This window comes from Malus sylvestris, chromosome 4 (genome assembly GCF_916048215.2).
Source record: "Malus sylvestris chromosome 4, drMalSylv7.2, whole genome shotgun sequence".
Lineage (NCBI taxonomy): Eukaryota > Viridiplantae > Streptophyta > Magnoliopsida > Rosales > Rosaceae > Malus > Malus sylvestris.
This window is the reverse complement of record NC_062263.1, coordinates 1124989-1149938: the sequence shown is the minus strand read 5'-3', so window position 1 is coordinate 1149938 and position 24950 is coordinate 1124989. Positions and strand designations below refer to the sequence as shown.

At 38.1% G+C, this 24950-nt stretch overlaps 3 protein-coding genes across 4 annotated transcripts in view; 2 read left to right on the top strand and 1 right to left on the bottom strand.

Moving 5' to 3' along the window:
* LOC126618637 (probable methionine--tRNA ligase) overlaps window positions 1-3785 on the top strand; it is a 48708-nt gene extending 44923 nt beyond the window's left edge. The window contains exon 18 of one of the 2 annotated variants that reach the window (XM_050286752.1): window positions 3616-3785. In XM_050286752.1, coding sequence (XP_050142709.1) covers window positions 3616-3765 — 150 coding nt within the window. In that variant the 3' untranslated portion in view covers window positions 3766-3785. The remainder of the gene's footprint in view (window positions 1-3615) is intronic. The other variant, XM_050286753.1, reaches the window with a different exon arrangement.
* The window catches only part of LOC126618647 (uncharacterized), an 82278-nt gene that overhangs the window by 36264 nt on the left and 21064 nt on the right, over window positions 1-24950 (bottom strand). The window lies entirely within an intron of this gene.
* On the top strand, window positions 4978-23880 carry LOC126618630 (protein NO VEIN-like). The gene is made up of 13 exons (XM_050286737.1): window positions 4978-5693; window positions 6434-6771; window positions 7468-8131; window positions 8855-8959; window positions 9559-9754; window positions 12963-14737; window positions 15456-15668; window positions 15983-18250; window positions 20014-20123; window positions 20533-20935; window positions 21023-21337; window positions 21639-21890; window positions 22300-23880. Exons 1-13 carry the CDS (start codon window positions 5217-5219, stop codon window positions 23422-23424), a joined length of 8241 nt encoding a protein of 2746 aa, XP_050142694.1. The 5' UTR covers window positions 4978-5216; the 3' UTR covers window positions 23425-23880.

Here is a 24950-nt window from a genome sequence, read left to right as displayed (position 1 = left end):
AGAGTTAGCTGAGGTAGAAAAACATGACGATAGATTCACAACTTTGGTACTCAAGTAAGGTCTCTATGTCCATTCACCTTTCTCTTAAAAGTTGAACAAGAAGAAGTACCACTATGCTACCATGGCTGAATGCTTCAATATCGCAGATGATCTGACCTACTAGGACGACAAGAGTAGAAGGACAGTCATCGAAACGAACTACCCTAGAAAGAATGATGGACATAAACACTCTTCCACCCTTTTCTCGACAGGTCATGAGAGGAGGGCACCGAGACAACACAAGCCATGTAAAAACCAAAACAATATACTGCCCCGAACACCGCCATTAATTATATTCTCCACAACATAAAAGATAAACCCTTCTTCCAACTCACGACCTCTCTCAGAACATTTGGTTAAGAAGAATCCGAGCGAATATTGTTCTTTCCATAAAAGTACTAGCCACATCACCAGAGGGTGTCGAGCACTGAGGGATCATATTGAGGAACTGCCGGATTAAAGGCACTGCTGAAAGTTCGTTAGAGACAAGGCAAGGAAAGAAAATTCGGCTGAACCCAGTGGCAAAGATTGATCAAACACGCACATTGATGAGGAAGATCGATGGCCAACAAAGAAATCGACCATCAACATAAATTTCATCAGTGAAGGACGTAGTCACGGATGCAGGCAGCAGAAAAAGTCGAGAGAAACCTAGTACCAATCACCCTAAAATGGAGGCCCCGCCATCGTGTCTAGATCGAATAAAATTAAAAGGTAAAACGAGCTACACACTATTTGATTTCCTTCACAGGATATGTAGGCAGTCCTCTCGGGGCCCAATTGCAAAAGTAGTCATCTACGCGAAGATAAGTCACAGATAACTCATCTTCTAACCAGAGGCGGAGCCACAGTGGGGTCAATGGGGTCGCACGACCTCTTGGAAGCCATGGAAATAACCTTAGAGGTCCCTTGGAGCTGTTGGTGCGACCTCTTGGAGCTGCTGCATTTTTCTGGGTTTCTTCTGGTTTTCGTTCGGTTTGACGGAAGAGGAAGATGAAGACGTTCTCTCTCTTCCTTTCACACCATGTGACCACACACTCTTCTTATTTATTTATTTTTCTTAGTTTCTCTCCAATCAAATTTGTACAGCTAGCATCAAATTGCTTGCTTTGTGTAAAAAGCCATAGGCTGTCAGTTGTCAAGTTGAAGATGTCACCATTAAGTCTTGGTGCAGATTGCAAAGTTCTCATGCGTCCACATCCACATATTTGACATAAATTAATGGTAATGATGTGTGTGCCCTTTCCACATCCACATATTTAACAACTTTATTTCTCTTTATATTCAACATAAATTAATATGATCTCTAAAAAATATTATTATGAACCACCATATTGACATCAGAATTTTATGTTTATTATGAACCATCCAACCCAATTTTATGTTTATTTTTGGTTGTCAGGGAAAGTGAAGGCACCTTTCAGTATGGTAACTATTGGCGAGAGGCTGATCACGCTATCCTACTAAGACCCGATGAAATGACGATATGCATGCCGTTTTTGTTAAAAAAAAATTTTACGCTGCGCGCGCTATACTTGTTGACCCCCCAAACATTATTTCCTGGATCCGCCACTGCTTCTAACGGCCCACCATAGGCTTATTGTCAAAAGTGATCCCTGATGTAATTTTTTTTACATCACATAATCTTTTAATTAGAATTGCACCAGTAATTTGATTCTCCATATGAAGATATGTAGGCAATCCTTCTCGAATTCAATCACACCCCCTTGTAAAATCAACTTTACTTAAATCACACCCTCTCGTCAGACTTAACTCCAACTAAAATATCAAGGGTTTGGACAATTTTGAGCTCTCCATTTTGGCTTAAGTAAAGGGACCTTGGGTAAGTAAGGTAAAATGTTTGATATGGGGATTTTGACCTCATTCATGTATCATAGATTGGTAGGGGATTTTCATTCATTGTCCATTTTGCCCAAGATCATGAATAAAGAGCATCTATTCGCTTTAGTTGCGTGTTCTTTCTTTATTTTTTTTTTTCCAGTATGCCGTGAGTACCTATTTGTTCAAAACAAGGCACAAACTTTGAAAACTTTGCAGCAGTGCAAGTCTAAAAAGGTTCAAAGTTACACTGTCAGATAAGCCTCATTTAGCCTCGTCACGCCCTGAACCCAACATATGTTCAGGATCGACACATGACGTCATCATGTACCCGTACATCTACCATGCCTCGCCTTCGGGACATGGACAAAACACCACTCAAGGTCCAATTCTGTCGTAATCTTTCGTATATTTTATGGCTGCATTTAATCTTCTTGTTAAACTACCTACGTACCCTCAGACGGGATCAAGTCATTCGTAGTTCACCATTTGTTAAACTTTGAACTGTTTGTAAAGCACTTCCTAGCAGAAAACATAGAGTACCACACTACACGTCAACCATAAGCCAAACAAGAGTTGTCATCCTGCCATTCACACACACATAAGCTTTCCAACACTATTCCGTAATCACATCAATTAATAACTCATACAATACATCAAAATTCAAGGCTAGAGCGTCACAATTCGGCTGAAGCCTATATCTCTGAAGCTTTCTCAATCCAAACTGAATCCAAGGAATTAACGAAGCCAATGATGTGATTTCAAACCACTCAACGAAACCAAAATACAAAGAGGGATTCCGGACCAGAAGCATACTTGATATCCGCGTTAGCCTCGTTACTAAAGCTCAGAAGCATCCTGATGCTGATTCACTTTACGTAGAGGTATTGATGTTGGTGAAGGACGTGAAGGACAAACCAGAACAGTGGTCAGTGGACTTGTCAAATATATACATCTCGAAAAAATGCAGGTTTGTGTTTCCGTCTACCAATTTTTTAATAATAAAGTTAGTATCAATTTCTTTCAATGTTTATTCATATTAATTGTTCTGTGGCTGAACTGGAAAGTATGCGTTCTTTGCAATCTGAAGCCAGCAAACATGCGAGGTATTAAGTCAGAAGCAATGGTTCTTGCTGCTTCGAACAGTGACCACACCACAGTAAACAGCCACGTATATTTTCAATAGTATTTGCATCTTATGTGCTCTTCTTAAGCCACTCATCACTGTCATGCTCCAAACAAAGGAGTCTACTATATGGATCTGGATGATACCTAATTTTAACTTTTTTGGTCTCTGACATTGTTTATTTACAAATAATGAGGATATGTTTCCACAGCATTATGTAAAACTTGCTACTTTAAAAGAGTGAATTTCTGGTAGGCAAATGATTATAGGTGTTGGCCCTTTTATGCATAAGGTCGTGGCGATAATATTGTGAAATTTTGTCTGCATAAGTTCTGTAGTGGTTTTGATAATAAGAAAGTAATATCTCAATCGAACTTGAGTTGTAGTGACTGCGGTTTGTTTCTGATTAGTCAGTTGGGAAGACTTATGCCTTTGTAACTCACGTTTCTTGGGTAACCGTAACTTTATTGGACACTAATGCAAACACATTAATTTTCATAACATTCTCAAGCATGCATGTAATATCTGTATGCAATGGTTCAATGGACATGGACAGTTTGACACTAATGTAATTACTGATAAAATATCTTCAATGTCGGGTGCACTTTCAGGTTGAACTGGTTGAACCGCCAGAAGGTGCACAAGTTGGCGAGAGAGTTACATTTCCCGGGTTTGTAGGTGAGCCTGATAAGATTTTGAACCCGAAGAAGAAGGTGTGGGAGACCTTGCAGGTGGATCTGCACACGAACACTGAACACTGAACTAGTGGAGTGCTACAAAGATATATCGCTCACAGCATCAGCCGGTGTTTGCACCGTGTTCTCTATTGCCGGTGGGTCAATTAAGTAGAAAGACAACTAGTACTCTAGAGATGAAAAGATAAATATAAATATGATGAACTCTTGATAGAAACGGAAGAATAAAATAATCGGAGTGCTTAGAATTAGGGGAAGCATTGAAACGGAATCAGATCAACCAACCTTTTAATATTATTATGTGAAATAGAATGACATATGGATTAGAAAGTATTATAATGTATTGGAAACATGTGAACCACAATATAAAAAGTTTATCCAAAGGCGAATTGAACTACATTATTGCTAACATATTGCGAGGCTAAGTCCACCCCCTCCCTCTTAGTATCGTTTTTTCTATCTGAGTTGCGACCTAAGTGGGTGTCTAGACGAGTCTAGACGGACGCCTAGACGAGCTAGGTAGACGCCTAAACACGTCTAGACATCTTTTCTTAATTTTCAAATACTTAGGGATTAATCGAGTCGATAGCTAACCGTCTAACGTCTAACCCCTTTGTTAACAAAATGAAGCTGTATTTAAAGTGTATTTTGAAACAGTATTTGGTTAAACAAAAGGAAAGTATTTTTGAAAAGTGTTTGGTTAAACAAAAGGAAAGTAGTCAAAGTACCTTCCAACTTGACTAGAGTCACAAAGTTGTATTCTTATGTCTATTCGGAAGACCACGTTATTCGGTATGTGTACAGACCCTCTTGTGTTGGGTTGGTGAAAGCGGGCTCGTGGCTGGCCCAGTACTTGGATCACTCCATCTCTCATTTTAAGACGCAGAACAGAGTTCGAAACTGCAACATTAACTAAACATAAAATTCTACGCTCATGATACATTGGTAAAAACTTAACATTCTATTTTTTAGTATATTCGACATATGACTATCTCTCAAGTATATGTACAACACACAAATAAATCCAAACCTTATGTCTACGTATAGAGAATAACTTACATGAAACATGTCTGTCATCGTTATGACATTTCAATTTAATAATACATCATCTTGTTAAAAAAAAAAATATGTGACAATGTATTGAATTGAAGCGCTATGTGGTTTTTTTTTTCTTCTTAATTTGACATCCAAAATATATCAAAAAACAAAACAAATAAAATAAAATAATTATATATATAACCGATCCTATAAAAGCCAATAAACGAGGACGCTGAGAAAGAGCGGTGCTCAACCTAAAACCCCAACAAAACCTCCAGTCAGAAACAAAAAGATTTCGCGCCTGCCGTAAAACGCTCTCACAAACCCAGCAAGTGCAGAGAGAGCGTGGCTAGCCAGCCCTGTAGTAAAGCTGCTGCTGGGTCTCCAGTACGAAGCTGGGTGCAAACTCCCTCGATTAATAACTAACTCCACGCACCCACCAAATATTTTCCCTTCTCTGTCTCTGTTTCTTCCTCGCCATGTACGGACGACCTTCTCGCCGCTCCTCCGGCGGCGGACGGGGTCAGCCACCGCAACAACCCCAAAACCCTAATTTCCCCCTCCAAAGCCCCATCAATTCACCATATGTCTATCCCTCCAACCCTGCCTTCATACCCCACAGTGCCTACCAAAACCCTTACCAAACCTTCCCTCCCACTAATTTCCCTATCCAAAACCCTAATTTCTCCCGCCAAAACGCTGGCTTCACTCCTCCTCCCCAGCAGGTTTCGAGCTCGACGGTCTTTCGGCCTCAGAACTCGAGAGATATGCTCGAGAGAATTGACCGCGCAGTGGGGAAGGCTCGCGACGAACTTGCCGCCGCAGGAGAGAACGTCTCCGCGTGGAAGGTCTCGCAGTCGGCCCTTCTGATGCTCAAGGTTGATAGCTGGGATTCTTTGGGGTTTCAGATGCAGCAAGTGCCGTCTCTGAACCGCCTCATGCTCACCGAAGCGAAGGTAATGCTACCCTCTAAGTAATGCTTCATTTGGTTGCTAAGAAAGTATGGGAAAAGAGTTGCAATTGATATTGGTAATACTTCTTTCGTAATTTAAACACTTCGATTGCGTGTTAGGAATTATTGAAATTACTCTGTATTGGGGGAAACATACATGATTTGTATTGCTTGTAATTGACCTCCGAGAAACCACATTAAACAAAGAAAATCATGGATATAAGAGAGACCACATTTGATTGTGGGGTGAAGAATTGGAATTTTGGACCAAAGAGTCGAGAGAACTCTGGGCTTCTTAAGGATATTTTTTACTTTACCCATTTTCTCTGGCAAAAGTTATCTTGCTTCGTTGGGTTTTTTTCAGTAGTTTGATAAACATAATGGATGTGATTTAATAAATTAATATTTCTGATTGGGGTTGAGAGCAACTAAAAGGCTTGACCTTTTTATTAGCAATTGCAAGGAGATTTGCTATCTATATGCACTGGACATTAGTTGTCCAGGGTGAGTATACATATTGTCTTTTGTTTCGCTCATTTGAATATGAAGTTTCATTTGTAAAGTAAAAGTAATACAATCACGCACAATGAACATGCAACTATTTATTTTCTCTTGTTTTCTCAACAAAAGAAGCATATGATACAATATTAAAATTTTGCATATTTTCTGTATTTTGTCTTACAAGATCTATGCCTTTATGTATTAAATTCCATCAATCTTTACTTATTTTCTATTGGAATTTAGATAAATGCATTTATCCATTGTTTCGTTGGCGTTCAAACCATTACTTCATTGTATGATATGGAAGTAGCAATCTGCAAGAATGAGAGGATTGAGCAGTTTGAAGAGCTGGGATTGGGCCCTTTGTTGCGACAGCCACTTGTTTTGCATTATTTCTCGGTGAAGTCTGATACAACTAAAGTGTTTAAGATAACTAGTTGGGAGATAATATCTCTACTTTCAGAGTTCATGGATACTTCTAACAATAAAAGGTTTAGCCCTGAAGAGATTTTAGATTTCATCGTTAAGAGGCGAGCAGCTGCAAGCAAGGATGATCTTGGAATACGAATTCACAGTGTGGGGTATGTCTCACATTTGTTGCTTCTACTTTATGATTAGCAAAGCTATTTTGTGGATAGATAAATTGTGACCAGAGAATTACATTGGCAAAGGAAATCTCTTTTTTCTTTAGTTCATATGCATTTATATGATGCTGGATTTACTAGTTTATGGAGCTTTCATGCACTAAAATTCCTTCTAATATTTGTAAGTGCACGCGGCAGTTAAATTTTTTTCCTTCTGGATTAGGGATGTTGAGTAGGATCTCTTATAGTACTTGCCCATTCTCTCTTTGAGTCACAGGGATATTTGATGCATGCTTCTGCTGAGGTAATGCATGCTGTTTGTCAATTCTTGCCACTAACTATAAAATCTCTTTGTCATGAATACTATTCAGGATTCACAGACATTTTGATATAAAATAAAATGGCCCAATCTCAAGCATTATTTGTTGACCTTGGTTCTGCTTCGTTGCAGACCTTTATGAAGTAGTTGGTCATTTATAATTTATATGAGTCATCACCTCTGTGTTTGTGTGTGTGTGTGTGTGTGTGTATCAATCCTAGTTTATTGATGGTTAAATTTGTTAACCATGATTTTAGTTTTCTAAGGGGTTAAGACAGTCTCATGGTATTATTATATAATCATCTCATTCATTTTTTTTCAATGATGTATGCAAATTTATAATGTCGTAGATTGAAGTTACTTTATGATCACAGGAATTATATTTCGGCCATTCGGAAAGCCAGGAGATTAGAAAAGAAATCTGCGAAGGGATTTGAGCAAAAGTTAGATACAAAATGTAGGAAGCGTCCACTTTTCTCCGCACTGAAAAATCAGCTAGACGAACGTTTCAGCACCATTTCTCAGCGTGTTGAATCGTTTTCTTCCATGCATAAGGATTTTCGTGGCAAGCACATTAGATTTGATTCTTCGAGCTCAGATGATGAAGATAATGAGAATTATTCATCCGAAGATGATTTTGAAAATAATGACCATGCCACAGGTAGTCAGGTTAACCACTCAGCACAATCTGTTAAAAGTTCCGACCAAGTGAGCAGCTGTCCTTACCCGTCTGCAATAGAAGAGAGGACACGTCTTGGGTTGAGCCAGCTTTCTCCAGCTAGCGGCACCCAAAAGCACAATGAGAGTAGTGGGTCTGTTAGAAAGAAAAGGAAATCTGAAAACATAAACAGTGCAATCTCCATTCCGCACAAATTGCGGAAGAGAGATAAGGTTCAAGATGCCCTTCCTGTGCAAAATGGTAGGGAAACCAATGAGGTCAGCAATTTGCATGAAGATGAACTTTCAGTTGACAATAACTATATGAAGATGTTTATTACAACCTGGAAGGAGGCATGTCGGGAGCACACTGTGACGGAGGTATGTTCATGCTTTTGTTTTGGTATGTAAACAAATGATTAGATATCACATATCTGCCAATAGTACGGTATCTGTTTATGTAATGTATTTAGTTTGCTATGTATTTTCATTGCTTTTGAGAATTATAATGAACTTGATTTTTACGTGTAACTGATACCAAATTCACTAGGTTTCAAAGATTTGATGAAAACATTATGCCTGGAAATGTGCTTCATTTTCTGGCTGATATCTTTACAGATTGATATTTTTTAGTGAATTATATTAATGGGGGAAGGTTGGGTATATAAAGGAAATATATTCAGGGAAGAACTGGAGGTGTTTGCCGATGTTTCTCATATCCCACGGGTGTTGACAAGGATAAGAAATACATGTCAAATAATTTCAATAAATTGTGTTTCCTTGTATTACAAAAGTTGCACCATGTTCTTTCATATTTTATTCCTTCGCTGTTTTAACTTAGCCTTATGAGTGCTATAAGTAACAGAGTTCTAAAAGTATTGATGTTTCTCGTATCCCACGGGTGTTGACAAGGATAAGAAATACATGTCAAATAATTCCAATAAATTGTGTTTCCTTGCATTACAAAAGTTACACCACGTTCTTTCATTTTTTCTTCCTTCGCTGTTTTAACTTAGCCTTATTACAAGTGTTATAAGTATCAGAGTTCTTTCATTTTTTATTCTACAAATTTCGGTTTCACAAAATATCTTTTGTTTCTTGTAGGTACTTGATAGAATGCTGCTGTATAATAATACTAAAGCTCAGAAGAGAAAGAAAATCAAGTCAATGTTTTCCCTAGATCCATTAATTGGATTACTAAATGTTGCTGTAAGTCATTGTGGCCTGTTTAATTATCAGCTTATTAGTTTCACATGTAGTATTTTATTGTTTTGCAGATTTTTAATTATTGAATTCCTGAGGATATTAAAGTATGGAGATGCATATATGTTTTTGTTATGTTTGTGTGTTTTGGTGTTTTAACTCTTGTATTACATATTTTAGTGTATTTCATGTAGTTCCTTTTGCTTTTGGTTTCTCTATCATGGGTTCAATACATTTAATTACCTTGAATGCTTTAAGGTAAGATTCAGCTAAGGCCTTGTATTTAAGATAAGAGAAGGTCCTACCTGAGAGTATGGGAAGTATACAAGGAAAGAACACAAAGTAGCCAATAATGGTTTTTAAAATTGTTGTTATGCTTATAGATGGCATATTATAGGCCTGTATATTATGTTAAGATCATTCTTTATATCTGAAAATTTTCAAAAAAATTACTCTAGAAGGTTCTGAATTTGTCTTATGTGTGGTTCTTTCAGTTTTCCACAGGTTTGCTGTGGAAGTTTTGTTTTGTATTGTGATAACCAGTGAAATCCTTTATTGTTATGCAACTGTTTATGATCACTCACATTGTCATTTCTATGTTGCAGGTCTCGTCTATCAAATGTGGAATGTGGGACAGCATGTATGATACATTCCAAACTGTCAGTCAATATGAGTTAACTGGCAGTCTTACTGATAACTGTCCTGAATATGTGAGCATAGATGTTGAACCAGTTACCAAAGATGAACAAAAAATGAAGGATCCACGGGTCATCAGTGAACATATTGTTGAGCATATGCAGAGTAAGTGATGGTTATTTTAATTTTTTTGAAAAAGAAGAAGCATAATGATACAGGACAAAAGGATTATGGGAAAATATGAGTACAGGATAGAAACTACTAGCATCATGGGTTTCTATGAATCACTCCTAGAGGCCTTGGGCATGACAACTAGGGTTAGAATCACACTAACCTAGAGAGGAGAAAAGCTCCATCGATTTTATTCAATCATTATTCATTACTATCTAAGAGGTCGCACTTGGTGCGATGGCAAGTGCCTTCGCCCATGAGCGGTAGGTCTCGGGTTCGAGACTTGGGAGCAGCCTCTCCATAAATGGGGGTAAGACTAGCCGACATTCACCTCTCCCAGACCCTGCGTAAAGCAGGAGCCTTGTGCACTGGGTACGACCGACCTTTATTATTCATTACTATCTAAAGAGAATTACAATGATGCAACTTATAACAAACCTAAACCTAATTGAACAAAAAATAACCCATTCCTTTAGAAAGTGGAAATAATAACCGGATCCTTATAGATCAAAGAAATTTAAAGACTAATGGGCCTGCTGGAACCATAAATTGACAGCTTTTATTTTAAAACCCTAGACACTAAAAGACTAAAGCACCCTTGACCAACATGACTGACGTTCTTCTTCACATAATAATGGCATGTTTCCTTACCTAGAATGCGAGTTTTTTCTATTTTATGACTTCCCCTGGGTTTACCAACACATTTGGAATCATTCTAAATCCAATACCTGAAAATCCAGCAAATACAAAACCATTCTTAATAACCCATATTTCAAACTTTCCCTATTTGAAGTTAGTAAACAAGCCATTAATAGTGAAGAAAACATTAATTACAATTTGTTGATGCACAAAATCAACGAGGACTTTGGTACAACAGAAAGTGTTAAGTTTGTGACCTTCGCTAGATTGCTCCGGTCACTAGTGTGAATAAGTATGTAAATGGATAGAGACAGGGAAGCAAACACAAGATCTACATGGTTCACCCAGATTGGCTACGTCTACGGAGTAGAGGAGTTCTCATTAATTGTGAAGGGTTTACACAAGTACATAGGTTCAAGCTCTCCTTTGGTGAGTACAAGTGAATGATTTAGTACAAATAACATTAGGAAATATTGTGAGAGAATGATCTCTATTTATAGAAGAGAGTTTCTAGTTTCATTCTGACATTGACACTTGTCGTGTTGTGATTGGCTTCTGATGTTAACACGTGTCGCGCTATGATTGGCTTCTGATGTTGACACGTGTCGCGTTGTGATTGGCCTGGAAACTCTTCTGGGTCCTTGACGGTATAACGTTGACCAGTGCTCATTAGTTTCGGGATTGGTCAAGTATGGTACAAACACAATTCGTGGACAAGCAGTCTACATCAATAACATCACTAATAGATACAAGTACAACATAAATTCCAGAAGCACTAAGAAACTGCGGTGAACTCTAGATAGAGTGAAAACAACAAAGAAATCTTCAACCACCTGTAATCCTGGTTAGAAGAAATAGATAATTCTTTGAATTCCCAAGTCACCAAAGCCCAAATGGAGGCCCAAACTTAACCTTTTTCCATTGTCTATCCACTTCCACCCCTTCATACTCTTTAAAGATTCTCCTATTCCGCTCCATCCAGATAACCTACAATATAACTAGTGTCTAAAAAGCTAACCATGTCTTACTTGTTTACCTGTTCCTAGCACTTATGCATTCCAGAAAGCTCTCGCTAAACAATCTCTACAACCCGTTGTATCTAAGGGGACAGTGTAAGGTTACATGACCCACACTTTCCCCCGCTGCTTTGCACATAACACAAGAATGAGGAGATTAGCAGGCATAAGGCCTCCCCCTTTGGATCACATCATGGGTATTAATCTTCTATTATTTTCAATGTTTTAAAGAACTCGCCTCGGGGCGCGCCTAGGGCGCCCTTGAGGCTGGGCGGTGAGGCAAACGCCTCTGTTTTGCTGGAGTAGGCGAAATGCTTCGCCGGAGATGCTGAGGCGGCGGAGGCGCGCCTCAAGGCGTCCAGGCGCATCTGCCCCTGTTTGCTTCCCGACGAACCCACAACCCAGATTTCCCCTTTTTGCTTCACGAAAGAACACCAGATCTCCGCTTGAAGGACTTAGAATCCGTGAATGATCTTCGCTACTCTGCTGCTTCAGCTCCCGTGCCAGGCGTTTCCTTTGAGGCGAAACAAAATAAATACAAAGGGAGAAGAGAGGGGACAGTGGTACAGAGGTGAAATGGGAGAAAAAAAGAAGGGGATGGAGACCCTGGTACAGAGAAAATGAAGGAGAAAAGAGGCAGATGGGAGGGATGCGGTGGGCGGAGAGAAAAATGGAGGTATAGAGAACGAAGATGAGGCGGAGAAAACAAAGGAGGTCACGGGATGATTCTTGAAATAATAAGTAATAATAAAATATTAATTCATATAGATTAAAAAATTAATAAAATATTAATTGATAAGACCCTGCGTAAAGCGGGAGCCTTGTGCACTGGGTACGACCTTTTTTTTTATTAATTGATAAGATTAAGTTATAATAGAATAATAATATATATATGTGTGTGTGTGTGTGTATATATATATAGATTAAGTACATAATATTAGAATCCTCTTTTTATTCGGACACTACACCAAATGCTTCATTAAATCAGTCCAACTTAGTCTATTCTAAGCCAGTCCAGTTTAATCCTTGAAGCTAATCCAGTCCAACATAGTCCGGTACAACAAACGCACCCAAAGTGTAGATAAGGGGATTATAATATTATATACTTAATCTATGTATAATATATAAATTGAGAATGAATGTTAAAATTACATAGTATTATTTTTTTTATACAATTATATGTATAATATATAAAAAATAAATAAAAAATTTAATCCCGTGAGGCTTCGCCTCACGCCTCACGTCTCACGCCTAGACGGGGCTTCGCCTCGGACACCTCGCCCATGACTCACGCTTTTAATACATTGATTATTTTACAATAGTGATTCCATCTAACAATTGAAAAATGAATTTCAGTACCCCAGCACACTTTTGAGCTGTAGGCAGTCAAAATTACTGCCGCAAATAGGTTTAAATTATTGACACCAAAGTATTTTTTCTTAACTTCTTATAATAAGATAATATCTCGTCTTTTTCTGTTCCCTCATTTTTTATGTTTCTCTTTGAAACTTGTATGCCTTATGGTGTTCTGTAATTAAATTTCACAGGTGTTTCTGTTGAGGACATAATCAGAAAAATTACCTTGTATTTTGAGAGTGATCAAGGAAGGCATAACGATAGTCAATCACTTCAGGAGAAGATATTTATCTTCTTGAGAAAGCTTTGTGATTGCGAGCTTTGGCTGGTCAAAGAATTTGGTGTCGAGGAATTTAAATCCCTCGGTCATGGGGAGTTTTTTATGTTCTTAGAGAAATATGCTTGTCTACTGCCACACGAGCTGTGCAAGTTCCTGACCGGTGACGTAACTGGGAAGTGTCCTTTGGAGGTTTGCTTGCTCCAACACCATTTGGTTGTTTTAGTATCTCAAGCTTTGAATAGTTTATGGGAGGATGAAAACATTACTAAAGAAAAAATATTACTGCTGCATAGGAAGCAGTTCCCATTGGTTAGTTTCACAACTATCGAAAATGGTTCAGTGGAAGATTTCTTAAGCATAGTGGGAAAGCATAAAAATGCTGCGATTTCCAAATGTGTTCTATTTTCAATGGCACTATGTGGAACTAGTAATGCTAGACAGTCATCAGCACAGATTGAGAATGTCCTATGGAACAGCACTTTAATCAATACTGACAGTGGCCAGAAAGCAAAGCCTTATGAATCTGTTACATCCAAGGATGCAATTGAAGTTTTACTTAGGGCACCAATGATGTCAGATTTAAACTTATGGTCACATTGGGACCTTTTGTTTGCTCCCTCTCTTGGTCCTCTTTTACCATGGCTGTTGAAGGAAGTCAACACGGATGAACTGTTGTGTTTGGTGACAAGAGATGGAAAACTGATTCGGTTAGATCATTCAGCAACTGTTGATTCATTCTTGGAAGCTGCACTTCAAGGATCCTCTTTTCAAACAGCAGTGAAAATGCTCTCTCTATTTTCACTAGTTGGGGGAGAAAAACATGTTCCTGTCTCCCTTCTGAAAATTCATATACAACATGCATTTGAAGTAATCCTGAAGAATTATTTAGATGGTTTGGAAGTACATGACAATAATAATTCTTTTAATTATGGAGAACCACTGTCTAGACAAGAAATTGTTGGTGAAGTTGCTGCTGGTAAATTGTGTAGTAAATTACACAGTGACTTAAGCAAGATGAATAGTGCAACGCCTGTTATATCAAGATTTGTCCTTGAATGTCTTGGGTATCTACCTACCGAGTTTCGTGATTTTGCTGCTGATATATTGCTTTCTGGGATACAATCTGTTGTCAAACATGCTCCTTCAGCCATTCTGGGTGAATGTATCAAATCAGAACAGCGTCTCATGCTTCATGAAGTTGGGTTGTCTCTTGGTATAGTTGAGTGGATTACTGATTACTATGAATTTTGTTCCAAGGATGCTACTGACTTGTCCATATCTGCGGATTCACGTATGAATTCTGTTAGTTATGAAACAGGGTCAAGCTCAATGATTGTGCAAGATGTGTCAGGTAAGTTTTCTGCTTCTGAACAGAGCATGGGTGCATCTGGTAGGTCAGATGAGCAGACCCGTGGATGTACTGGTATCTGTATGAAGATTGATAGTGCAGAAGCTTCTGATGCTAGAAGTGGATATTGTTCCACACAGAGTTCTGCGGAGCTTAATAAACATGAAGATGCAGCCCAGGTAATTGAGTCAATCCGGAGAGATGAATTCGGTCTTGATTCAAGCCTACAAAGTGTTGAAAGTATCATGCTAAAGAAGCAGCATGCTCGCTTAGGGAGAGCTCTTCATTGTCTTTCACAGGAATTGTATTCTCAGGATTCACACTTTCTTCTTGAGCTGGTAAGGGTGCCCTTTCTCTCTCTCTCTGTCCTTTTCCCCCTTTCATTGTGCTTAGTGCAGTCATCTGCTCAATTATGTGATGTTTTCCTCCTTTTTTATTATCTTTTTGGTGTCCCCTCTTTCATTTACATTTACCGTCTAAATTCTTGGTCTTGTCATATAATATTTTCCTCTTTCATTTATGGTATAAATGCCCGGTCTTGTTATATACTTTTTTTCATGTAATTTCTGGACATTCTCTTGGATTCTGATTAATAAATGAACTTTGCTAAGATTTGTACGGCTTTCTGGGTTTACTGACTAGTGGTTACATGTGTATTTATACATATAGAAATCTTTCTAAACAGCCTGACATGTTAAGTAGTCAACTTTATTATTTGTTTATAGCGTGGTGCCAGGTTGATAGTTTGAAAAACATAACTATGCATATTTATATATGTATTTATATTTTGTTTTGTTGCCTGATGCCCCTGATAGCATATATTGTTATGCAGGGCTTGGAATTCTCAACGTAGGACGTACTCTCAACACCTTTCATTTATAAAATTTCTCCTACAACAACATATTGTCAAATACTATTTCAAATTTAGAGTGTGTATGATCTTTATATTGTTGATACTATAATTGAGTCTAAAGTTGAAAACAAGCCTTTGATAAGCTAGTGATGTTTTAATACATCTAATTGTTGTACGTATTTATTCTTTCATTGTTGTCTCAGGTTCAAAATGCTGATGATAATACCTACCCAACAAATGTAGAACCAACTCTAACATTCATTCTTCAAGAATCAAGTATTATTGTTTTAAACAATGAGCAAGGATTCTCTTCCCAGAATATTAGAGCACTTTGTGACGTTGGCAGTTCCACCAAGAAAGGATCTAATGCTGGATATATAGGCCAGAAGGGCATTGGTTTCAAATCAGTATTTCGGGTAGGTTGTGAAAACACTGCAGTTGTCATTCTCTCTCTCTCTGTCATGTCAAACCACACCTTTTCTTTTTCGATTGTTTGCTGCATTAAGTGAAGTATCTTGTACAGTTGTACTATCATTTGAATTTCTAACAAGCCTTATTATAGGAACTATGGATTATATGTTTTACTGCTGCTATGAATTATTTATTATTTTTGTTAATCAAACTCTCAGCTTCATTCCCTGTTTGGAGGAGACTTGCTCCACTGGATCCATAATGGTCCAGAAAGACATTGATAATATGCTTTCATTAATATGCTTGCATTTATCTGCAGGTCACAGATGCTCCAGAAATTCATTCCAATGGGTTCCATATCAAATTTGATATAAGTGAGGGTCAGATCGGGTTTGTTTTGCCAACAGTTGTACCTCCGTGCAGTATTGACTTGTTTAGTAGGCTTACTTCTGGTGGCAGTGATCAATCGGACCGTGACTGCTGGAACACTTGCATTGTTCTTCCTTTCAAATCAAAGTTATCAGATGCAACTGTCATGAAGAACATTATAAATATGTTTTCAGATCTTCATCCATCTTTATTACTCTTTCTGCACCGCCTCCAGTGTATCAAGTTCAGAAACTTGCTCGATGATTCACTTACTGTCATGAGAAAAGAAATTGTGGGAGATGGTATCGTTAAGGTTTCACATGGGAAAGAAAAAATGACATGGTTTGTAGTATCTCAAAAATTGCAAGCTGAATTTGTTCGTAGTGATGTACAAAAAACAGAGATCTCGATAGCATTGACTTTGAAGGAATCCGATAGTGGCGATTATAGTCCAGATTTACGCCAACACCCGGTTTTTGCATTTCTTCCTCTAAGAACTTATGGCCTGAAATTTATTCTGCAGGGTGATTTTGCCATTACTTCATCTAGAGAGGAAGTGGATGGAGATAGTCCCTGGAACCAGTGGCTATTGTCAGAATTTCCAGGTTTGTTCATCAATGTTGAGAGATCTTTTTGTGCTCTTCCATGTTTTAGAGAGAATCCAGGCAGAGCTGTGGCAGCTTATATGTCCTTTGTTCCGCTTGTTGGGGAGGTGCATGGCTTCTTTTCTTCTCTTCCTCGATTGATTATTTCTAAATTACGTATGTCAAATTGCTTACTCCTAGAAGGTCGAAACAATGAATGGGTTCCTCCTTGCAAAGTCCTAAGAGGTTGGAATGAACGTGCTCATTCACTTCTTCCTGACAGTTTACTATGTGAACATCTTGGCCTTGGGTTCTTGGATAAAAATATTGTGCTGTCAGACCAACTTGCAAGTGCACTAGGTATTGCGGAGTATGGGCCCAAAGTTCTTCTTCAAGTTATGGTCTCTTTATGCCATAAACATAATGATATTAAATCAATGGGGTTTGGTTGGCTGGCCTTTTGGCTAAGTGAACTTTATGCAATGTTTTTCAGTTCATCTGTGGAAGCTTCATTTGACTCTAGAATTCAAATGGATGTCATAGAAAACCTTCGAAAAATTCCATTCATTCCTCTTTCAGATGGTACTTACGGTGCAATAGATGAAGGCCCAATTTGGTTACATTTTGATGCCTCATGCACTGAGCTTGAAGCTCAGCACGGACTTGAGTCCTTTCCACATTTATATGCAAAACTTCGGACCGTAAATCCTGCCCTCCTTTCTACACTGTCTGCAGACATGTCATCCATGGATGTGACGACAGTTGAAAAACTCACGTGTATGCTTTTCCGAATTGGTGTCCAGAAGTTGTCTACACACGAAATTGTCAAAGTGCACATCCTGCCAGCTATGTCTGAAGATAGAATTATGGATAGGGATAAGAATTTGATGATTGAATATCTCTGCTTTGTTATGCTCCACCTACAGTCTAGCTGCTCCGATTGTCATGTTGAAAGGGAATATATAATCTCTGAAATACTGGATAAGGCTTACATATCAACAAATCATGGCTTTAAACGACCTTCTGAGGTATCAATTCATTTCAGTCAAGAATTTGGTAATCCCGTGGACATAAAGATGTTGATTAATATGGTGGATATGAAGTGGCATGAGGTTGACATCTCCTATTTGAGACATCCTGTTTCAAAGTCACTCCCATGTGAACTGGAGAAGTGGAGGCAATTTTTCCAGCAAATTGGGATAATGGATTTCGTCAAAGTAGTTCAAGTTGAGAAGGGAATAGCTGATATTTCAGATGGAGTAGTTAAGAATTTGATATGGGATAAGGACTTAATTTCCCTTAGGCCAAATATCACAGATTGGGAGTCCCCTGAATTGGTCGACTTATTGTCAGTATTGGCCAGAGATGGCAACAAAAGAGGTTGTGAATATCTTTTAGAGGTTCTTGATACTTTGTGGGATGATTGTTATAGTGAAAAAACTACTGGTTATTGTGCTTCTAACTCTGAAGCCGACAGAAGGCCCTTCAAATCTTCATTTATAAGTAGCATCTGTGATGTGCAGTGGGTAGCATCAGCGATGGATGATGTGCTTCACTATCCTAAACATTTATATCATGACTGTGATGCAGTGCGTTCGACTCTAGGGGCATCTGCTCCTTTTGCGATTCCAAAGGTTAGTTTGGTACTTGCATACGAATTTCCCCATTTTTTACTTCAAAGGGAAAAGGTTGTGACCTTTTTTATTTCTTTTCTACATGTTTTGTCTTTTCTGCATACTAAATTACTTCGCGATTTTTCCTAACAGTTTGAATGGTGTCAATAAAGCTTATATAACTTCACATCACATTGGCGTGAGAATATTTGTAGGTATCTGCTGATGAATGATTGTAAATAATTCTGTGAAAATCTTTGTGTGGGGAAATTAATCTATGTCGAACCTTGACTTCTTGTGATATTTATATTTTGGATTTCTTCTACACAATTATTTATATGTCAACGTTAGTTTCTATCTTCTAATATGTTTTTTTTCTCTAATCGTATTTTAATTATCTAATATGACATGCTTTTCATAATCACTAGGATTCACAGTTTAGCTTCAAGTTTTTAATTATGTGAATTAGTTGAATATTGGTGTTAATGGTTGGTGACATCATTATATTATTATCATTCGATTTGATAAGCCTGTCTGTTCTCTTTTATGTTTGATGTTGTCCTTGTTTATAGAAGTATAAATAAAATTTTGTCGCTTCATAAAACAATTTATAATAAGACAAAAGGATATTATGATGTTGCATCTACGAAGAAGAAATTTTTTTTGGTAGTTAAGAAATTAATTAACATTATTTATACGGTGTTGCTGTTTGGACGCTGTACTTCCTTAATAATTCCCCCACCGCCTCTCTGTTGACCTACTAATTCATATCCAACTGTTTACATGTGCAAAATGAAGAATAAGCCACAAAATCAAGAAACGATTTAAAATGGGAGGATTATGTTGGGAGAGGTTTTTACTTGACTAAGATGGCCTGGGTGTCGCTATTATTAACCTCAAAACTCGCTAATGCAACACCCATGCCATCTTCATCAAAGCAAAACCTCTCTCAAATCTAATCCTCCCTTTTTAAATGGTTTGTTGATTTTCTGGCCATTTTCTTCATACGTGGTGACATATGAGGGTTAAGATTTATGATTCTGTCAAAGTCATGGGGATTTTGGGTTCTGGAATGTGGTTATTCATTTTTTATTGAGCCAACCAGGGTCAAGTGAAGCACAGTTGTTCAGTATTTTACCACCGAATAATTATGGCATATCTGATGCTAAATTTTCGAACAAACTCAACTCCAAGTCTTATTTGTTCCACAACTCAGGTCTGGTCCCTTCCTATGTGAAGCAGTCTGCGGTGGTTGTTTGATTCTTACAGTGATGTTCCAGAACCTTTTGTTTTTTTTTTAGAGAATGTGGCTCAGATTTTGGTACCTATATTGGAATGAAACTTTTGTTTTTTTCAAGAGAAAACTCGACTGTATGAGGTGAAAATTTATTAAATAAAAAAAATGAAATTACACCTAGTTAGAGATATTAGAATTTATTATATGTTTAGAATTTGGAGATGGCTGCATCTTTTGATTACAGGTCTATATTATTACCAAATTTGAAAAAGAAAAAAAAATCAATAGCTCTAGATTCCAATCCTCTTTAGCAATCCCTATTGTTTCCACTATGAAATGAGCAATACACCTCAAGAATATTTTGCATATGTTGTTTCTGGAAGGCGTAGCGGCATACTTTTCGATTGCTATATGTTCTATAACATGGATGTGAGACAATGCTATACTGTGGATATAATAACTACAATTTCAGCTGTACAAAATCTTAAATGTTGTTTGAAGTTTCTTGATCCATGTGCTCCATTGTTTTTTTATTCTTTTGAAACAGGTGAGAAGTGAGAATTTCGTACGTGATATTGGCTTTAAGACAATAGTTTCTCTTGACGATGCTCTGGAGGTCTTGAAGTTATGGAGGCGTGAAAATGAATTCCAGGCCAGGTATGATTATGATTTTCCCTCCATCATGATTGACCTCATTTTATTCAGGAGTGATATCATTAGCTTTTATTTCTTATATCTTAGGCTAAATGTTTTGGTTTCACCAATTTTGTGAATACTATTACCAAAGAAATTGAAGTGCTTAAACCTAGAGCATTACCTCTACAGTATCATTTGCTTTTATAGGCATTAGATCCACATAATCGGGAGGTAATTTTAAGCAATGTTCTTATAGGGAGATATATGTCCCTTCAAAATCACAACCTTAAGCAATGCTCGACACAAAACATATATTTATATGTACGCTTTACTCTTATTGTATTTGTTTAATTTTGCACGGTCTGCAAAAAATTTGCATCTTAAAAAAAAGATTGCACACTTTAAAGTCGGCTTTTCTTTTGTCTTCCAGCCTAGGGCAAATGTTGAAATTTTACACATTAATCTGGAATGAAATGGCTGCTTCAACGGAGAAAATTGCAGAGGTTTTCCATTCAGGTCCTTCAATATTTATTCCTTATGCATCTAGCTTCAGGCACGAGGATGTGGTATGTGGTACATTGTTGTCCCCTGCAGAAGTATACTGGCATGATTCCACATCGTTTGTAGACCAAATCAGAGAAATTCATCGTCAGTGCAGCTCAGCAGGTGTTGCTCATGGCCCATTGATTAAGACGCTTTGCAATTTCTACCCAGGCCTTCATGACTTCTTTGTTAACGTCTGTGGAGTACATGAAACCCCTCCTCTCCGAAGCTACATTCAGATTTTGCTTCATTTATCAAATGTTGCTTTGCCTTCACAAGCAGCTAGTGCAGTAAGTACTAAGTAACCAAGTTTAGAGAAATATGACAATGAATGCAAGCCGCAGGGTGATCTAAGTGTTTTGTGTTGCTTGTGTCAGGTTTTTCAAGTTTTCCTGAAGTGGACTGATGGATTAAAATCAGGATTGAGTGCTGAGGATGTTCTTTATTTGAAAGATTTGCTTACAAAGATTGAATGTACGGTGCTTCCTACTTTACAAGATAAGTGGGTTTCTCTACATCCGTCATTTGGTCTTGTGTGCTGGTGTGATGATAAGAAATTAAGCAAGCAGTTTAAGCACTTGGATGGCATTGATTTTCTGTACTTGGGTGAACTGAGTAAAGATGATGAAGAGATGCTATGTACGAAAGTGTCCATCCTCATGCAGACTTTAGGGATTCCTGCTCTTTCAGAGGTAAGATTAAGATATGTCTTTATGTGCGCGGAGCTGAGACATGTCTCTATTTGTTCACAAACATGCACATGTCACGTGAGCATGTGTATGAAACTTGAGCAACATGTTTGAGTATTAAATGGAATTCAATACGTCATAATAATCTCTAAAGTTGCTATGCATTATTATGCCACATTAAATTGAACAATGCATTGTATTACAAAATTCAGGGTTATCAGTTTGAAAAAGAAAATGGAAAACTAAATTATGGAAATTAACTCATGCACCTGAAACTTCCCCATACCTTTGTGTTTACATGCAGGTTGTAACTCGCGAGGCAATATATTCTGGTATCGAAGACTCTAGCTTTAAAGCTGCATTGCTGGATTGGGCTCTTCCATATGCTCAGCGGTACTTAAATGGTGTACACCCAGATAAATATTCTCAACTCAAGCAGTCTGAATTTCTGAACTGTTTGCAAGTAGTAGTTGTTGAAAAGCTGTTTTACCGGAATGTTATAAAGGGTACTGGAAGTGAATCCAAGAAGCAAGTTGAATGTAGTTGCCTTCTGACGGTATGTTATTTCATCCTTCATTGAATGTGAATGCCTGCTGTTTGTGTTTCATAATGCTCCTTTTATACTTAAAACTGATTTAGACTTTACCTGGAACCACAATATACTTGCATCCTTCTGAAATACAAGGATTTAGTATGTGAAACATCTTATGCAGGTTACTTGACACCATCCTCCTACTTTGTTCTGGTAAAATAGTGACACCATCCTCCTACTTTGTTCTGGTAAAATAGAAAATATAAATTATGCATCCCCTAAAAGTTCCTCCTTTTAATCAACTTCTCTTATTAAATGGTGTTTCTCATAGTTTTATGATTCCGGAAGATAATTCTACCAAGAATTTGGTGTGATGAGTACTTGCAATTTTTCTCACTTTCATACACTTAATCCTTTCATTTCACAAATACAGGGTAGCATTTTGTATACAACCCAAGAGTCAGATTCTCACGCATTATTTCTGGAGCTTTCTCGTTTATTTTTTAATGGAAGTCCTGAACTGCACTTTGCAAATTTCCTTCATATGATCACAACCATGGCAGAGTCAGGTTCAAATGAGGAGCAGACAGAGTTTTTCATCTTAAATAGCCAAAAGGTGCCAAAGCTTCCTGATGGTGAATCTGTTTGGTCCTTGTCTTCTGTGCATTCCTTAACGAGGAGTGATAAACCACTGCAGACAAGTTCTATTTCAACCGAAGTAAATGAACAAAGCAGTTCGAAATCCAAAAGCAAAGCAGCAACCTGGCCTCCTGTTGATTGGAAAACTGCACCAGGCTTTGGTTATGCTCGTGCAAATGGTTTTAAGACGCAGGCACCAGGTTCACAGCCTAACACGGTTGTACAAAGTAAATTGGGTGATGATTCTGAAGGTATCAGCAGACAAACAGATAATTTGACACCTGTTTCGGTTGACACTAATTGGACAATTGAACATTGTTCAGCAACATCTGCAGCTTTAGTTTTGCCAGACTCCAATCGTCTGCAAGAACATTGTAGTGAGGCTGACAATGAGGCTGACTTGTCAATGCATATCCAGTTTGATCCTAGTAGTTTTGGTCCTGTGTCTGATGCTCCTGACTTTGGTTCATCTAATTTTAGCAAGAGAGATCAGCTTAGATTTGGTACACCCAATTCGACACAAGCAATTTTAACTGGGCGGCTAGGTGAGCTTGTTGCTTTTAAATATTTTGTTGACAAAGCTGGCAAGTCAGTTGTTAAGTGGGTTAATGAACATAACGAAACTGGGCTACCATATGACATAGTTCTGGGAGGGAAGGAAAATAGTAGAGAGTACATTGAAGTTAAAGCAACCAAGTCTACAAGAAAAGACTGGTTTGAAATATCAATGAGAGAGTTGCAATTTGCGGTTGAGAAAGGTGAAGCTTTCAGTATTGCACATGTCGTTTTATTGGATAATAATGTTGCAAGGGTCTCAGTATTCAACAATCTTGCAAAATTGTGCCAGCTTCACAAACTACGTTTGGCTGTCTTGATGCCTGAGCAGCAGAAGGAATTTTCCATTGTTTCCCAGTCCTAAAAGGTACTTCATGTGGTCTCTACTGCATGCCCAATTGGCCTATCTCAGTTGATGTGGCAGCGGACGATCTGCTTATTTAATCGGATTTTTTCACATCAAATTGGAAAGCCATAGGCCAGTTGATTTCCAACCAAAAGTTGACTTTTGGGTGAAAATTGTGCTGGAGTTGAACATGCCGGGAACTGTTCGTTCAAATTTTTTATCTGTGTGGTTACCGCTGTCAGCCGGGATTCTTCATATTTATTCAAACAATTCAGTCCCCTTCATTGATTTTAATAGGAGTGGGATCTCTCCTCTGTGGTGTCTGTATGTACAATGGATAGGAAATGTCTCTGGCAACAATGTATATATTTACAGAATTTACTCCGTTTTGTTATCTAGATGACAGTTGCTTATCAAAGATTTTGTACAGTTTTTTTACCACAGTAAAGAAAGTTGAGGACTTCAAGTTCTGCATTTTAGGTTATCAATGTTCTTTCAGTTTTTTATGTGCTTTCGAGGATTATATATATGACGTTTTCTCTCCGCAAGAACGCGCTGTTGTTCGACCATCTTGTTATTTTGGTTGGCATTCTTTTCCAGTTTGACAACCAATTCGGGTTCATGCCAGGGCGCTCAACCATGGAGGCAATCTATCTCTTACGAAGATTGATGGAAAGATATAGAGATGGGAAAAAGAATTTACACATGGTCTTTATAGATTTGGAAAAAGCGTATGATAGGGTCCCAAGAGACATTCTTTGGAGGATTTTAGAGAAGAAAGGAGTACGAGTAGCATATATCCAAGCTATAAAGGATATGTATGAAGGAGCAAAGACTGCCGTAAGAACTCATGAAGGACAAACCGAAAGCTTTCCCATAACTGTAGGATTACATCAAGGCTCATCCTTAAGTCCTTACCTTTTTGCGTTGGTAATGGATGAGTTAACAGGACATATTCAAGATGATATTCCTTGGTGTATGCTTTTCGCAGACGATATAGTGTTGATAGATGAAACTCAGGAAGGGGTAAATGCAAAGCTTAACCTTTGGAGAGAAGTGTTGGAATCTAAAGGTCTTCGCTTAAGCCAATCAAAGACAGAATATATGGAGTGCAAGTTCAGTGCAAATGGAGGCCAAAACGAGTTAGGGGTGAGGATCGGAGATCAAGAAATACCAAAGAGCGACCGTTTTCGTTACCTAGGATCTATCTTGCAAAAGAACGGAGAATTAGATGGAGATCTCAACCATAGAATACAAGCTGGATGGATGAAGTGGAAGAGTGCATCCGGCGTGTTGTGTGACCGCCGTATGCCACTGAAGCTCAAGGGAAAATTTTATAGGACGGCAATAAGGCCGGCGATGCTGTATGGCACAGAATGTTGGGCGGTGAAACATCAACACGTACACAAAATGGGTGTAGCGGAGATGAGGATGCTTCGTTGGATGTGTGGGCACACGAGAAAGGATAAGATTAGGAATGAGGATATCCGGGGTAAAGTAGGAGTAGCCGAAATTGAAGGAAAGATGAGAGAAAATCGGTTACG